Below are 17,870 nucleotides of genomic sequence, written 5' to 3' on the forward strand. Positions count from 1 at the left end.
ATCTCTCTCTCTCTCTTTCTTTTTTTCTTTTTTTTTTTTTTCGTGACTGTGTGTCCCTGGCTGTCCTGGAACTCACTCTGTAGACCAGGCTGGCCTCGAACTCAGAAGTCCGCCTGCCTCTGCCTCCCAAGTGCTGGGATTAAAGGCATGCACCACCACTACCTGGTATAGTAATCTCTTTTAAGGTCAACTGATTGTGTCATTATTTTAAACCTAACAGCACCTACAGTAGTGTTTGATCTATATGTATAATAGGATTCTCTTTTAAGACTGGGTCTGGGGAGCTAAAGAGATGGCTCAGCGGTTAAGAGCACTGACTGTTCTTCCAGAAGTCCTGAGTTCAATCCCCAGCAACCACATGATGGCTCACAACCATCTGTAATGGGATCTCTTCTGATGTGTGTCTGAAGATAGCTACAGTGTACTCATATAAAGGGGGAAAAAAGGGTCTGACTGGCCTGGAACTCACTATGTAGACAGGCTGGCCCCAGACTCGTAGAGATCCACAAGATTTGCCTACATACCTTATAATGGATCTTCATGGAGTCATCTTAGAACTTTGCCTGCCATAATAACATACTCCTTCTTTCTGTTCTTTTTTACATTTATTTATTGTGTCTGAGTAACACACACACACACACACACACACACACACATATTCCACAGAGCACGTGTTTAGGTCAGAGGACAGCTTGTAGGAGTTGGTTCACTCCTTCCATGTGGACTCCAAGGATTAAACTCTGGTCATCAGGCTTAGTGTGTCGTCCCTTTACCTGCTAAGTCATCTCTCCAGTCCTTTTCTATTATTTTATTCTGCTTTTTTCAACTGCACTATTTATATTATGAGTGATATATACCTCTTCAAGTAGAATATATGTTCCTGATGATACTCTGCTGATTTTGTTTATTATTGTATCCCTAGCACTTAGAACAGTGTTAAATACATTGTAGATACTCAGTAAATAATTTATTAAATAACTCAGTTATTAAAAAGTATAGATAGCCTTTAATTTTTTGAGAACCAGGAAGATGGGATTTTTGGAAAGAAAAGGTTGAGTTTATGAGTTATTAGACTTAATCTGAGGAGTGTAAATATTCATTGGTCTTTCTTTGTGTGGAAAACTTCTTATTTGACTATTAAAAAAAAAAGTCAGTGTGAACAACTAATTATCTACCTATCCAATAACTGCTATATACAAGAACAAGCAAATTAAACTTTTTGCTTGCTAGTAATGATTATATACATCTGGCTTTCAGCTTTTAATCTGTGCATCACCATAGATTAGGAATGTCTGTGAACTTGTAGAAATGGATGCTTGGTCTTCCCAGACTATACCTGATTTAACATCTGACTCTGGTATTTGTAAGGCTTTCCACATGATCATGGTTCACAAATTACATGATACTCAACTACAGTAAATCCAACAAGAATACTTCAATTGCAAAGATATAAGTTAGCATACCAGACCAGGAGATTTCCCTCATTTTCAATGCTTACTGTTAAATGTTTCTTTCAATCCCTCCCTTCCTATAGACAAAACTTGCCAATGGCACTTCCAGCATGATTGTGCCCAAGCAGCGGAAACTCTCAGCAAGCTATGAGAAGGAAAAGGAGCTGTGTGTCAAATATTTTGAGCAGTGGTCAGAGTCTGATCAAGTGGAATTTGTAGAACACCTTATATCGCAAATGTGTCATTACCAGCATGGACACATCAACTCCTATCTGAAGCCTATGCTGCAGAGGGACTTCATAACTGCGCTGCCAGGTATGTGTGCTTCCTGTAAAGTCTTGGGTAATTTGCTATACAGTAATGGAACTGGATCTTCAACCTTGCTCTCCCCAACCCTTCTTCTCCATAACCTCAGGAGCCTCAGATTCACTGTGTAGCCAAGACATGCCTCAAACTCAGCAGGCCTTCTGTCTTAGCATTGAAACTACTGTGATGTCAAGCATGGTGGCACGCACCTTTAATCTCAGTACTTGGGAGGCAGAGGCAGGTAGATCACTGTGAATTCGAGGCCAGCCTGGTCTACAGAGTGAGTCCAGGACAGCCAGAGCTACACAGAGGAAACCCTGTCTGTGGGTGGAAGGGGAGAAAGAAAAATAGAAACTAATTCCTTAGACTACAAGTACAACACTCCTAGCTATATTTCTCTTTTTAAAGTTTTTGCTTGGAGGCTAGAGAGATGACTCAGCGGTTAAGAGCACTGGCTGCTCTTCTAAAGGACCTGAGTTCAATTCCCAGGACCCACATGGTAACTCACAGCTGTCTGTAAATCCAGTTTCAGAGGATCTAGCAACCTTATACAAACATACATGCAAACAAAACACCAATGCACATGAAATAAAAATAAATACATTTAAAAATTATGATTTAGTTTGATAGTTACACACCTAGTCATTAATTACACCTTTATCAAAATAAAAGAAAAACAAAACTGCAAAATTAAATTCCATTTTACTTTGTTTCTTTGTCCTCTGCTCAGTCTTTTTTATTTAACTTGTATGCAGTTCCAAAGCTCATTTTGCTTTTTGTCCTTAAGTGTTACCTGGCTCAAGGCATGACTTGTATTATATGCTTTATTTTCAATTCCTTCCATGTACTTGAATTTTAATGTGAGTTTTAGCAGCAAAAACTTGTATGTTTATTTTTGTTATTGTTTAAGAGACAGTCTATCAACCTAGCTCAAGCTGGCTAAAAACCAAGGTCTTCATACATCAGCTTCTACCACGTCCTGCAACAAAGTGGTTCCATTGTAGGGATTAATTTAAGAAACAACATTTTTTTAATATTTTAGAAAGAAGATCTCAATCTTTGCAGTGTGTATTATCCATGAGCTCCTGCCTGCCCATGTGTGTGTACACACAAGAGATACTTGAGATGCTATAATTTTCTGTGGATCAAACCAGGGTCTTGTTTGAAGAGAGCAAACACACTATTACTGACCTGTACCCCCAATCCCTGACACAGGATATGTTTGGAGATAGGAAGTGAACCCTGAACCTGTGAAAGCTAGATAAATACTCCACCACTAAGCAAATATCTCCAGAGTGTCGTCCTCCCTTCTTTAATGGTTATCCAAAACACTGCAAAGCACTGCAAAGAAATAGAAAGTTTTTATATGGGCTACACTTTTATTAGGGGATAGTTATAGTTAGTGTCAGTAAATGTCAGGTCTTATTTGAGGATATTTTTCTATTTTGACTGGTTTTGATGGTCATAATAAATTTAGAAAATATAAATATGTGTGTATCCATATATACATACATACATACATACATACATACATACATACATACATGAATGATAGTTCAGCCAGTAAAATAGTCACCATGCAAACTAAGTACCTGAGTTTGATCCCCAGAATCTATATAAGAGAGCTGAAGGAGGGGGTGCATTTGTAGTCCCAGCAGTAGGGATGCAGATGTAGGCAGATCCATGGGTTCACTGGCCTCCATTCACACATATGTGAACACACACATACACACAGAATATAAAATACAATTGCCCAGAACTCCATCACACAGAGAGCTCTTTGTCTCTCTTATAAAATTCTGATCATGTGTTTATTTCCCTATAGATCTGGAGTCTGTGTTTTTAAAACTTTACTTAATATATTCTCCTAGTATTTTTTTTATTAAATATGTTAAAGTATATTTTCCTAAGCGTGGGTTATTTTAAATAATTTTAGTCTTATACAGTATATTTTACAGTGGCAAACACATTATTTAACCCCTTCATTAATTTTTTTTTCTGTGTAAGTTATACCATGGTAGCCGTTCTTACGCATTAATGTTATAGACAGTAACAGAAGAAAACCACCCAAAGTAGCATTACTGTATGAAAGAATATGAGGAGCTTCAGTGTGCTGTGATTTTGTTTTGTTTGTGTTTATTTTGACATGATGGTTTTGTTTGTTGTTTCTGGGTGTTTTGGTTTTGGTGTTGGACATTGAACCCAGAGTCACACATGCCAGACAAGCAGGAAGCTTCTAACCCCCACCTGCTGCCCTGGAGCACGAACTTTGTAAAGCGTTTCTTCTCTTTTTGAAGTAGGGTCTTACTGTGTAACTTAAACTGGCCATGGACTTTCTTGTTCCTCCTGCCTCGTCCTCCTGGGATTGCAGTTGTGCACGTGCCTCCGCCCGCAGCTTCGCTTGTAAGGGCTTTTGGCCCATGCTGGCACGCTCTCCCCAGCACCCTGTACTAGCTGGAGCCACTTCAGAACTGTGTAGTACTGCCTCTCTTAATCCTTGGCAGCTATTTCTTAAAATTTTGTTTTTCTGAACTTAAAATAAATTATCTTTTAAAATTAAATGTTTAAGCCAGGCGGTGGTGGCGCACGCCTTTAGTCCCAGCACTTGGGAGGCAGAGGCAGGAGGATTTCTGAGTTCGAGGCCAGCCTGGTCTACAGAGTGAGTTCCAGGACAGCCAGGGCTACACAGAGAAACCCTGTCTCGAAAAACAAAAAACAATAAAATTAAATGTTTATTTGTATATCATGAATAACCACTTTTAAACTGAATTGTACCTATAGTCTTTGCTTAATTAGAATAGATTTTGTCCTCTGGTAAAATACTGGATTTTTTTTGTAGCCATAGGCAAGCAGTTTTCTTTGTACAATCTGAGTACACCTATTGCTGTTGAATTCCCAGTCACTGAGACATGCTACTGTCTCAAGCTTAGACACTAAGAATTGAGCCAGTGTCGATTGGACAAGTGTATTTTGCCTAATATTGGACTGATCCCTAGTGTCTGTCTGCTGACCAGGCTGTGTAGTATTAAATCACCTCCAGTGCTTAGCAGCCATTTAAGTTTCTCAACCTACACCATCTGGCTGCGTTTAGTAAACCAAACTACTTCAAAAATGGCCTATAATCCATTAATGTAATGGTTTTGTTTGGAGTGTTAGGTGAAATTACTTCCAGCGACTTATTACTGAGATATTGTAAAAGATCAGGAGCAATTTGATGACAGCCATTAAAAATGTAAGAATGCCTTTTGGAAACTTCTGAGTTTGTAGAAAGTTTAAATATAAAAGACTCTGGAAATATGCCATCTTTGTATTTTGTATGAAGAACTGTTTATTATCTTTAATTGGCTTATAGTCATATTCCTTTAATAAGAGTTACGTGATGGATGCCTCCATCTGCTTATGCTTAAATATGAACATGTGATGCCAGCAAACAAGATCCAGTTAAAGCTCTCTTTCCCCAAGTCTGCGGGAAAATTTGACAGATAGCCATATAATTTTTATAATTAGAATAATGTTTAATAAGCATATTTGGATTGTTGCTAATGGCAGCCAAGTGTGTCTCCATATGATTCAGGGGCAGCACACAAAGTCAAATGCATGCTGTCGGTCCTTCTCGGTTCATGCCTGCAGACAACAGACTGAACAAATCCTTCCCACTTGTGAGCCTTCAGAAAACCTCAGGGATGACGGACAAATTCTGACTGTTTTTGTCTGACCTGAGAACTTAGAACAGCAATTCCAAGTGTTATTAGGCTGCCCCTCTTGTTTGACGGGCTCTTCTCCACTGAGGCTTTGATGCATATTTGGGTGATAAAGAGCTTTAATTGGGGAGTATGGTAATTTCTATCATCCAAGATCAGCTTGCCATGTTTTCCTTTGAAATGCTGCCCTCATTATTTACTGGTAAGATTTTTTTTCCATTTTAGGACAACTGTCACTTAGGTTTTATAGCAGTAAAATTTGTTTTGTTTTGTTTTGTTTTTAATACATGCAATCAGACTCATCTTTGAACCTTCGTATCCCTGTGTCTGTCCTCTCAGGGTGCTCCTGGGCCATGTGTTCATTTCTCTCCTGCGTGCCCACATGCCATGTCCCTGAACAATCTGACTTGCTGCCTCTTCCTAGTACATTTAAAGGACATTTCTTTCATTGAAAAGCTTTGGAACTGTAGCAGTAATAGAACAGAATGAGAAATGGACCTAATATCAGGATTTCGGGGGGTCTGAATCATTGAGTTTGAGATGCCATCCGTAGAACATCCCCTAGTGTTGAAATCCATATAGATAGATGTGAACTGTTTTCTGGACTCCTTTTTATTTTTAATGTCTTGGGGGGTTTGCTGGTTGTTAGCTTTAACTTCCTTATCTAACAGAAGATGGAAAATACTGTTCATTTCTGTAACCTTATGGAAAAATTATTGACACTCATTTTACCCAAGTCTCTGTTTGAGCAAAGCTGGACCACACTAGGGACAGTGGTGTGCCTTCATCTCACGGCATGTGCTGCTCCTTTAAAAGGCTTTCTGTGAAAAATTGCTCAGCACACGCTCTGTTCTTTTTCTGTGCTTCCTTCCCTCACTGAAGCAAGGGGTCTGGACCATATTGCTGAGAACATTCTGTCATACTTGGACGCCAAGTCACTGTGTGCTGCTGAGCTTGTGTGCAAGGAATGGTACCGCGTGACGTCGGACGGCATGCTGTGGAAGAAGCTCATCGAGAGGATGGTCAGGACAGACTCTCTGTGGCGAGGCCTGGCAGAGCGCAGAGGGTGGTGAGCCCTTACCCTTCCTCTTCCTGCAGCATTCCCAGGCCTGCCCGCTGAGCACGATGGAGTGTCGAGAGCCAGCGAGGTCACTTCACAGCCTCTGTGGTCCTTGTACAATTTATAGCTAAAAATATAAGCGAATTGTTGTCCATGTACTCAGTAGTTTTTCTTCTGACCAGTCAATCATAAGATGACATATTTTGCAAAAGGAAAAGAAAACTGACTACCCTCCTAATTAAAGCATTCTGCTCTCTGGACAGAAATTGGAATTTTGCAGAAAGACTGAGGGACACCTTTTAAGGAAGGAAAGATAGCTTTGAATTGGGTAGAAAGAACCCGCTTGCTCTTCTGGGGAAGATGGAATATTGTTCTTCACCAGACTTCCTCTATGTGGTTCCACCTCTAGTGTCTCATCATCTTTGTAATCAAAAATTAATTTTTATGCCCAAGTAGAATTAAGCTATAGCTACCAGAAAGAATGAAAAATGGAATTTAGTAAAAACCATTTGTTTCTTAAAACTTGTGTCTTTAGATTTGCTTGTTTAATTATGAATTCCCTAAGGCCTTGTGTAGTCAGTGGCCTGAAAGACTTCACCAGCAGTGTTCCCTGAGCACACTGGCACTAGTTCATTAAAACTTCTTGAAGATATTTTTCTTTTTAGAATTTTGCCTCAGAGTGTGTCTCTAGAATGTCACTATAAGAAAGTCAGGTATGAATAATTCATTAAATAAGTTATTAAGTATATTTGATAAAAAAAAAAGATAATAGGCATATATGTGCTCAGTGATTGCCTTCAAAATTAACTTTTTTTTTTTTTTTTTTTTTGTCCTTTTTGGGTCTGGAGTCATACACAATCTCAAATAGTTAAGATTTCTAAAGGGAAGCTAGGTGTGGTACTACATGGCCTGCTTTTCCAAGAAGAAGGAAGGCATGACCTTGTCTCAAAACAAGTATAAAACTAGCTAAGCGCTGTAGGTGCCTTTATGGTATATATAAGGCTTTGGGTCCAGTCCTCAGCACTAGAAGCAAAAAAAAAAACCCAAAACAAAAAACAAATCTTCATTTAGCTGAGTGGACATGGTGGTCCATACCTGTAATCCCAGGAAATAAGGAAATTGAGGCAGGAAAGAGAGAGATACATGTGGATCAACTTTCCTTCAAATTTTTATAAAGTAGACTTGGCTCTCTCGCTTTAGTGTCCTTGAAATCCATGGATTCATTAATGTGTTGACCTGAGTATCCTGATAAGTGCTTCAGAGGTTTTTGTCATATGAGCTATTAGGAATACTTAAAAACCTTTACTCTCAAATCCAGTTCCAGGACTCATGCTAGCACCATTCTTGCTATATGACTGTAAACCAGGGCTTATTGTTAGTTGTTTCGTTTTTTTTTTTTCTCTTTCAGATGTTTTTCTCTCCTTCCTTACTATGTGTAAAAATAGAAACTGCCTTTGCTTACTGCCTTCATACTCTGATATAGAAACTGCCTTTGCTTACTGCCTTCATACTCTGATATAGAAACTGCCTTTGCTTACTGCCTTCATACTCTGATAGCTATCATGTATGGCATTCAGAGGCCATTATTTGCTAAGTCTACGACCAGCTTTCAAAATGGAGCACACAGTTGCTTACTTGGGGAAATTTCAGGGTGTCTGAGAAGATTCTCTGTCTCTCAAGAAAGCAAAGAAACTCTCCTCCAGATAATTCAGGCCTTAAGTCTCAATTTTAATCATTCAGTTCTTAACTAAAAATATTTTATGCCCTGCTAAGATACACTTTGTTTCCATTTGTCCTGTGAATGATAATAACTTTCATCATAAACATTAGCCTGTTCTGAAGGCAGGAGACACAGAACTGCACTGATGAGGTATGTGCCTGTGTAAGTGCAAATGGAAAAGCAAACTCTTATTTAGGGTTGGTCCTAAACAGTGGGGTCTTTTATGTTGGTTATTAGAACAGTAATAAAAAGTATCATTGAAAAGGTAGTTTTTTTGGACTTTTTTTTTTTTTAATAATTTTTATGGTGCCTGGGATCATGCTGAGGGTCCATGTTAGGCAATTTCTCTGCTCCTAAGTTACATCCTAGTCCACTTTTTAGCTTTCTGAAGGGATCTTTGAAGATAGAGCTGAGGTATAGCCATGTCTTTACTATCACAGATTCTCTGCAGCCTCTGAACTCCCGCTCACTCTTTGCAAGTCATTCAGCTTTTTGACCAAGTTCCCTTGTCTTTGATCAAATTGATAAAATTTGATATAACTTGTTATAGTTCCATGAAATAGTAAATACAGATACTTGTGTGCTCTCTTGAATGTGTTTAGTGTCTCCAGGTGATACCTGTACCTCCCTTTTCTATCATCTTTCTGTTTGGGTGGTAGTGGTGTTGAGACTTGCTGTGTAACCCGGCTTGCTCTCAAGCCTCCAGCCTCGTCTTTGGAGTGCTGGGATTACAGAGATGTGCTAGATTCTCCCTTACTGAGAAGGAATGATTTAGGATCAATTTCTTATTTCCACCCTCCCTCCTCCCCTCTTTCTTTCTCAGACAGGATCTTTCTGTGTCGCCCTGGCTGTCTTGGAACTCACTCTGTAGACCAGGTTGGCCTCAGACTCACAAAGTCTCTTGCCTCTGCCTCCTGGTGCTGGGATCAAAGGCTTGTGTCACTATCACTATCCCCAGCTCATTATCAATTTTTGAAGTTTTCCTTACCAAGCCCTCTGTGTTCAAGCTTTCTGTGTTGTTCTTTTCCCCATATGAGTATCTTTGAAAATGCCTCCAGATTCTCCTTTCCAAAAGTATACAAATGAATACAGTCTTCCTAGAACAATCTGAGTCACCAAGATTTAACTTCCACTTTGCTGTTATATTTCATACCCAGATAGATTTGACAGTTTGCCCCTAGGACATGAACTTTGCAGTTTTCTCTCTTAAATAATACTAGATAATACTTTCTTCTCAGTAATGATAACTCTTAAAAGGATGATAAAAGACCACTTGGGAAAAGTCCATTTTCTTAATCAAGAGATCACATTTTATGATAACATTCTAAATTTAATATTTCACGTTTGTCATGCACTCACATTCTCCTAGGTACCAGGTGTTTCTCCTAGAAGTGGTTCCTGTTGTCAAAGGACACACACCAGAAAAGACTGTGACTTAAAACAGGTGGAGACTAAGAGGCCGGCTCTCGGTATTTAGTCACTCCTTTGTAGCGTCTTTCATTTGGAGAGATGAATATATGTTTGTAAGGCATAGGAAGAGCAGTGGGATGGAAAACAAGATTAGAGATTCATTTGGGTCCTATTATCTGAGGATACAAAGAAACTATCACTGGATGTGAGGGAGCTCCTAGAGTACCTTATAGGGATGACAACGACTCAGAGGAAGACAAAAGCTTCAGGAATGGTGGGCACTGGAAACAACAGTTAAAAATCTCATCTGCATGCAAAGTGTTTATATAATCAAACTGTTCAGAGGAGGATGCCATTAATCCAGAATTATTTCTCAAAGTAGTTCACTTACCCTTTATGTTGATATATCCTACTTCACAGTCCTTTCAAAACAAAATAAACAAACAAAAACCTGTTCTTTTCACTTCCCCAGTGCAAATTTTCTTTTCTGTGTTAAGATAGACACCGCAGCCAGCTGCCTTCCTGATAGGAGATTTTCTCAACTAATTTTCAAGGTGTATAATAGGGAGAGGGCAGACGAGAAGCTCTCCTGGAGACAGTGAACAATTAATTATATTGTAATGGAGCTACAGAGGCACAAGTGGATGACTGGCCCACAGAAAACATGATTTCTCTGGTGCCAGGATTATACTCAGAGGCATTTCTGCCTAACTCCACTTTGCAAGGCACGGTGCCAGTGAGAACAGCAGTTATCACACCCACAGTGGGCTTTACTAGCTTCCACACCGTGTTCGGTGGGTTCTTAACTTCAGGATAAGGAATTAAATTTTTTACCCAGCAGGAAGTGATTGCCGTTTACCTTTTTTTCTTTCTTTCTTCCTTTCATTCTTTCTTTCTTTCTTTTTTTGGTAGCAATCTAGCTTGGAGTGTGAGCACTCAGAAATGTGCTGTCATAAGGAAGGAGATGCTAGCATGCTGCATGCTGGAATCAAAGTCAGGAAATGCATCTGTGTGTGCACACAGGAACACATCTCTGACAGCAGCTTCCTGCCTCACATATGATGGCATGGTGTGCTTAGCTTTTCTTCTCACCTCTTCCCTCCCTGAAGTTAGACATGCATGCAGCCCTTTGTTTCTGTTGTATGAACTGAATTGCCTCTTCTGGAGGACTCCCACAGTGATCAGGAGTAGCCCTGGTGACCAAGCAGCCAGCTAGCACACATACCTTACCCTGTGATAAATAACATGAAGCTCCATCATGACAGACAGAAGCTTTGCTGTTACCCAGCATGCTTAGGCATCCTCTGACACTGGCACAACTTGACTTAGGGGCTTGTGCTAGCTCAACGGCAGCATACTAGCAGAGTGTCAGGCTACTGTACCCAATGTGCACACTGCTCGGGGTTCAAGCCCCAGCACCAAGGGAGAAAAGGGAATAGTTATTATTAAGCAGAAGAATCACCATTATTACCACATGATAAAATCAATAAAGGTATAGAAGTAGCAGTGCAGCAGATGGGTTCTGCGTATACTTCTGTCAGCATAAGGCCTCCCAAAGGCCTTGACACCCTGAGGTTCTACACCGGAATCAATGTTGGTTAAGTTCCTTAGATTCTAGGTTAACATTTTGACACAAAGACTCCCAAAATCACCTGACCATCATGCCTTGCCAGTCTAGTTAATGAAAGTTGTATGTAATGGAGGTTCAAACACTTTGAAAAAGTATAAAGCTGCTTGTAAATGGATTGATGATCTTTCATTGGTAAATATTTGCTTTTTTAGGGGACAGTACTTATTCAAAAACAAACCTCCTGATGAGAATGCTCCTCCCAACTCCTTTTATAGAGCGCTTTATCCTAAAATTATACAAGACATTGAGGTAAGAATGGATGTTTCCAGATACTTTCTGAGTGGTAGAGAATCATCAATATGCTTAAGTTACAGTTCTATAGAAAACCCAGTAAACTTTCCAGTGTGAGTTAGCAGTCAGTGTCTTTACTAGAATAAGGTTGATAAAGTACAGAAAATTCCTAGTCAATTTTTGTACAGCTTTAAAACCTTTGTAGCAAAGGATTGCCACCTTCCTAAAACAGCAGTGTGACACCTGCACTCTTCTGCTGATGAGCCTTCACAGAAGGTTATCAGGAGGCATGGATACCACATGCCTAGGATACCACTGTGCGTGCAGCTCTACGTGTACCTACTTTTTAGTTCTTAGTTGTATGTAGCCCATAGAGCAGTGGTTCTCAACCTTCCTAATGTTTGCAAACCTCATGTGGTGGTGACCCCTAACCATGAAAAATTATTTTCATTGCTACTTCATAACTGTAATTTTGCCACTGTCATGAATTATAATGTAAATGTCTGTTTTCTAATGGTCTTAGGTGACCCCTGTGAAAGGGTTGATCAAACCCCAAAGGAGTCAAGACCCACAGGCTGAGAACCAATGCCATAAAGTAACACACTGAGTTGTTGGTTTGCCTTCTTTCCTAATTAACTGCCTCTTTGGACCCTCCTTTTTAGACAATAGAGTCCAACTGGAGATGTGGGCGACACAGTTTACAGAGAATCCACTGCCGGAGTGAAACAAGTAAAGGGGTTTACTGTTTACAGTATGATGACCAGAAGATAGTCAGCGGCCTTCGAGACAACACCATCAAGGTGACTGGCCCCTCCTCAGTGGAGGAGCATTGTTGGAGTGAGGGTGACCACATTCATAGAGCAGTCTGAAGCCTAGCCTTGAATATTGTTCTAGGAACTGAAAAATGTAGATTGGTTCCAGCACTAAAGCCAAAATCATTTCCCTAAAGGGCAAATGCCTGCTTCTCCCTACAGGATCCTACAAATGCGTAGTCCCAGGGTTGAACTCCCTTCTAGAAGTGCGCTCATGGGAGCTGTTGTTATTTTGGCCTTCATAATTATAGGCTTCTCTTCCACCTTGATGAAAAGGATGAAGTTAGCATTAGAACTGAAGTCAACACATCCAGGAGCTTAGCTCTACCTGGAGGAAAGAATGCAGGCTCACCCTCTCTGGGCTTTGATGTTTGGGGATCACACATGTACAGAACAACAAGTCTCCACAGCACCCCATTATGACGGTGATCAAAAGGGTCTCGTTTGCCATCCTAGATCTGGGATAAAAGCACACTGGAATGCAAGCGAATTCTCACAGGCCACACAGGCTCTGTCCTGTGTCTGCAGTACGACGAGAGGGTGATCATCACGGGCTCCTCAGACTCCACCGTCAGGTAGGGAATCTCTGCTACTCCTTTTGAACTCTAAGCCTCCACTTTGTGTCACGCTGATTCTCTGCATCTTCATGAACACATTTCTGAAACTAAAGCATAAGCTGTTAGCTTCCGGTCAGTCCCTTCTCACTCTGGAACCAACACTTGGTGTTGGAACCATTGAGTAGATTTCTACTTTGTCACATTTAAAAAGCTACACACAGATTTTAATTTGGAGGAGCACCTGTCATAGGAGCTTCCCCCACTTTATGGGAAGCCTTAACATTCCTTATGAAGCTAGCTCACAGGAATGGCAGGAAGGGAATGAAGCCTGTCTTTCAGGTGATTGTAACTGCAGAGCAGGCATGCATGAGCTCTTTCAAGTGGTTACAGGTGAGCAAGACCCGCTCCTTGCCAGCTCTCCCCTGCCATCCCCACAGTGTTTAATTGCAAGTTTTACTGGGGGTGAGGGGGGTTCAATTTCCAGAGGCTCTGGTGATTTGATGACACAGCCATTATACTGCTGGAGTCCAGTGTAGCTTGAGTTCAGGGTACCAGCAGCACTGTTGGAAACCTGCTAGGATTTCACCTTAAGCTAAAGGATTTAGCAAGAGTAATTCATCAAAAGTAACTTTAAAAACAAAACAAGACAAAACAAAAGAACAACTGGAATAAAGGCAGTCATCTGCATTGTTAAATTCTCCGAAGTTATCCCTGTAAGTAGGGAAAGCTGTTCCTTTCACTTCTAGGCACAGCAGGCCCCGCCTCTGCTGTTGGCAGTTAACGCTTCTCCATGCTTTGGAGTGCCTCACAGGAGCTGGGGCATTGTAGGTGCTTAAGTCATTTATCCAATGGGGAGAGATGACGTTCGTTTGTTGTCTTGGCAGTTTTGGGATTGGACCCAGGGCTTGGCGCACTAAATAGTATTCTACCTCTTAGCAACACACACACATGCAAAAAAACTTTCCAAAAGGAGGGTAAGCTGCAAAGGAGAAACAAAATGCCTCCCAAGTGCTGGGATTAAAGGCAGGCGCCACCACCGCCTGGCAACAAAATGCTTTTAAAAACAAAATAAATAGGCAAAAATAGATTAATCAAGGTAACTCTGTCTTGGCACAGTCCTCAAGCTGTCCAAGGATCTCCGTCGCCATGAAGCACATGCCTAGAGTAGGCGGGGGAGCTCGTCTTGACAATCTTGCCCCTGAAAAGCACAAAAATGGAGCCTTGGACTTAGAGTCTGTGTAAGGTAGAAAACTTAACATTCAGGGACGTGAAAGTCAAGTCCACATTACTAAATCTGTGGCGGAAGATCTTGGCCCATGAGTGCAGTGATTGGGCTAGATACCACTGCTACTCTTTATCAGATTCCTAGTTCACATGTGTCTTCTTTATTGAATGTCAGTGTTAAAATAATAACCCAAAAATCTGGGCCAAATTACCAGATGATAGTGACTGTGTCCTCCCTGAGCCTTTACAGGAAGCGCCACTAAGCCCTGCCTTTCCTCTGCCTTCTCATGGTCTATGTGTATGTACTCTACCTGGGGGATGCAGAGGAAGAGCACACTTGCCATGAAAGTAGGAGGTGAGCCAGACATGGTGCAAACCTTTAGTCCCAGCACTTGGAAGGCAGAGGCAGGCGGGTCTTTGAGTTCACAGGCATCCTGGTCTACAGAGTGAGTTCCAGGATAGCCAGGACTACAGAGAAACCCCCGATCTCAAAAAGAAAAAGAAAGCAGGGATGGCATTGATGGTAAGCCCCGTGGTGAAGAACCGGCAGTGCATTGTACTAAGCACCATCTGACTCCTGGGTCTCCTTTTCAGAGTGTGGGATGTAAATGCGGGTGAGATGCTGAACACATTGATCCACCACTGTGAAGCTGTTCTCCACTTGCGCTTCAATAATGGCATGATGGTGACCTGCTCCAAAGACCGCTCCATTGCTGTGTGGGACATGGCGTCCCCAACCGACATCACCCTCAGGAGGGTGCTGGTGGGACACCGAGCTGCAGTCAATGTTGTAGACTTTGATGACAAGTACATCGTTTCTGCCTCTGGAGATAGAACCATAAAGGTAACAGGCACTTTTCAGTAAGTTCACAAGCTGCAGTAGGAGTTTGTATAAAAGCGTGATTGAGGGCAACTGTATACACAAGCATTATTGTAGAATAATGTAATGTTTAAATTCAATTTTTATTTCTATAAACAATGGTTATGGGCTGGAGGTGTGACGTAATGGTAGACCGCTGCTGTTCCCAAGACCCAGCATGGAAAGATAACAGTGCCACCGATGCTGGCAGTGATTACAGGCGTAAGAAAAGCCCTCAAGCAAGGATAAGGTTAAGTTCAAGAAAACGTCCTTACTGGAGCTGAGGAAACAGCCAGTGTGGAAAGAAAGGCCTTCCCGCATAAGCATGAGAACCTGCATTCAGATTCCCAACAGCCATAGAAAAGCCAGATGTGTCACCACATGTTGGTGATCTCATTGCTCTGAAGGCAATGTAATGCCAAATCCCTAGTGGTCACTGGCCAGCCATTTTAGCCAAATAGTAAGCCTTGTGTTCAAAGACCCTGTGTGGAAGAATAAGGTGGAGGGGCTATCGAGGTAGCTCAGTGTGCTAAGACAGTACACTGCTTTTGCCAAGGACTTGAGTTTAGTTGTTAGCATGGCTCAAAACCACCTGAGTCTCCAGCTCCAGAGGACCCAACTTCTGGCCTCTGTAGATTCCGGCTCACACGTGGTACACACAAACTCAAGCAGTTATATAAAAAAAAAAAATTAAAAAAATACATCTCTTAAAAAAAATAAGGTGGAAAGGATCTAAGGAGGACACGAAGTGTGAGCGTGCACACACACTAGAGGATCTAAGGAGGACACTAAGTGTGAGCGTGCACACACACTAGAGGAGTGTAATTCATAGAGTAAATCATTTGTCAGAGTCCCATGTGACAGCAGCCAGCTTCCCGTTAGTCCTGTGTCCCTACGAGTCAGACCTGGCTCTTGTGTTCCATTGCTGTGTCTGTGAGGCATGGGCATCCTCTGATGAGTAGTCTCTTCTGTTTAGTGCTTACCGCTTTTACTGTGAGAAGTACCTGACCTACTGCTCCGCTGTCACTTTTGTGTCTCAGGTGTGGAACACAAGTACCTGTGAATTTGTAAGGACCCTAAATGGGCACAAGCGCGGCATTGCCTGTTTGCAGTACAGAGACAGGCTGGTGGTGAGCGGCTCATCTGACAACACCATCAGGTGAGTAGCCGGCCCTCCCAGAATGCATCTCCACAATCCTCCCCCTTACCCTTTGTGCACAGAGCTCCTGGTCTTTGCCTGCCCTGTGTTTATAATCAGGTATGTCTCCTTTCCGTAGCTACTACAGGTCAAAAGTTTGCCCTGTCAGAGAGGCAGCACAGAAAAGCCTTTAGGTGATGTGTTTCCTGCAGTTCAAAATGCTAATAGATAAAGACCTTTTCTCCATGCCACTGCTGTTGAAAACAGAAAGAAAAAGAAGGAAAAAGATTTTTTTCTCTGCTAGAAAGCATGACTTTTTGTTTCAGTACAGTAGTTGGGCAGAGAGCTTGCTGGCTTTAAACAGGAAGGTTACACAAGTTTGTATACTTTTTTTGTATTTTACCCTTACAAAGATGAATGGCAGAGGGATGGTTAGGATTTGGAAATTTCATCCGTCCTCTCCTTTCCTTGAACGCCTGAGAGAAGGTGAAAGAAGAGGTAGCCCTGCCGCACATCAAAGCTGCCACTCTACAAAGCTCTGGGGCTGGGCAAGCGGCAGTAGAACTGCTGCAGCAGCCTTCCTGAGGTCTCTCTTTCCCTTTCTGTCGATGAGGACTACTTTGGACAGTGGTGGCAGCCATGTCCTCCTGCCAAGATGGAGGTGCTGTGTGACAGTCAGATGTCACTGACACAATGCCCCACACTCTTAGGTATGACTTCAGGAAGCATGACTCTCTTGATCTGGTCATTTCCATCCTAGAAAATTGAATTCCTGCCTGGAAGGACCTGGTTTCAAGTCAGCAGTGGTGGCATATGCCTTTAGTCCCAGCACTCAGGAGGCAAAGGCAGGTGGATCTCTTGAGTTCCACACCAGCCTGGTCTGCAGAGTAAGTTCTAGGACATCCAAGAATACATGGAGAAACCTTGTCTCAAAAAACAACAGGGGGCTGGAGAGATGGCTCAGCGGTTAAGAGCACTGACTGCTCTTCCAGAGATCCTGAGTTCAATTCCTAGCAACCACATGGTGGCTCACAACCATCCGTAATGAGATCTGATGCCCTTCTTCTGGTGTGTCTGAAGACAGCTACAGTGTACTCATAAATAAAAAAATAAAATAAATAAAAATAAAAACATGGTTTTAGTGTTTATATAAAGTGTAGTGTTTTAGCATTCTATAAAGAATTGTTTTTTAGCGTTATATAGTGTTTCAAAAACACTTAACTGTATTTGAACTTAAACCACACAATTTTTCTGCCCAAATTATATGGCAGATAGGAAATAAGTTATATTGAAAATGATATATTTTTATATGAGTGATCTTTGTGAAATTTTAAAATATATTTTTATTTTATGTGTATAACTGTTACCCATGTGCATGTATTTACACCACATGTGTGCCTAGGGAAAAGGAGGTCAGAAGAGTGTGTTGGACTCTCTGGAACTGGAGTTATGGAAGACTGTGAACCACCATGTGGGTGCTGGGAGTCAGAGCTCCTAGCTGCTGAGCCATTTTTCTAGCTCCCTTTGTGGAGCTTTAAAGCATGTATGAAATACATTGCAATATTCAAAGCTTAGAAACGGATCCATGAGCTGAGTGGTGGCAGTGCACACCTCTAATCCCAGCACTGGGCAGAGGCAGTGGATCTCATGAGTTTGTGGTCACCTGGCCCATCATAGAGTGAGTTCCAGGACTATAGAGTAAAACCCTATCTTGAAAAAACAAAACAGAGAGAGAGAGAGAGAGAGAGAGAGAGAGAGAGAGAGAGAGAGA

General features: G+C 41.6%; 1 protein-coding gene across 3 annotated transcripts in view; it reads left to right on the forward strand.

Moving 5' to 3' along the window:
• Btrc (beta-transducin repeat containing E3 ubiquitin protein ligase) overlaps nucleotides 1-17,870 on the forward strand; it is a 176,632-nt gene that overhangs the window by 146,005 nt on the left and 12,757 nt on the right. For all 3 annotated transcript variants that reach the window (XM_028776096.1, XM_028776094.1, XM_028776103.1), the window contains 7 exons: nucleotides 1,535-1,766; nucleotides 6,341-6,527; nucleotides 11,431-11,527; nucleotides 12,172-12,309; nucleotides 12,778-12,896; nucleotides 14,697-14,946; nucleotides 16,002-16,120. In XM_028776096.1, coding sequence (XP_028631929.1) covers nucleotides 1,535-1,766; nucleotides 6,341-6,527; nucleotides 11,431-11,527; nucleotides 12,172-12,309; nucleotides 12,778-12,896; nucleotides 14,697-14,946; nucleotides 16,002-16,120 — 1,142 coding nt within the window. The remainder of the gene's footprint in view (nucleotides 1-1,534; nucleotides 1,767-6,340; nucleotides 6,528-11,430; nucleotides 11,528-12,171; nucleotides 12,310-12,777; nucleotides 12,897-14,696; nucleotides 14,947-16,001; nucleotides 16,121-17,870) is intronic.

This window comes from Grammomys surdaster, unplaced genomic scaffold, assembly GCF_004785775.1.
Source record: "Grammomys surdaster isolate TR1022 unplaced genomic scaffold, NIH_TR_1.0 66, whole genome shotgun sequence".
NCBI classification, from domain to species: Eukaryota; Metazoa; Chordata; class Mammalia; order Rodentia; family Muridae; genus Grammomys; species Grammomys surdaster.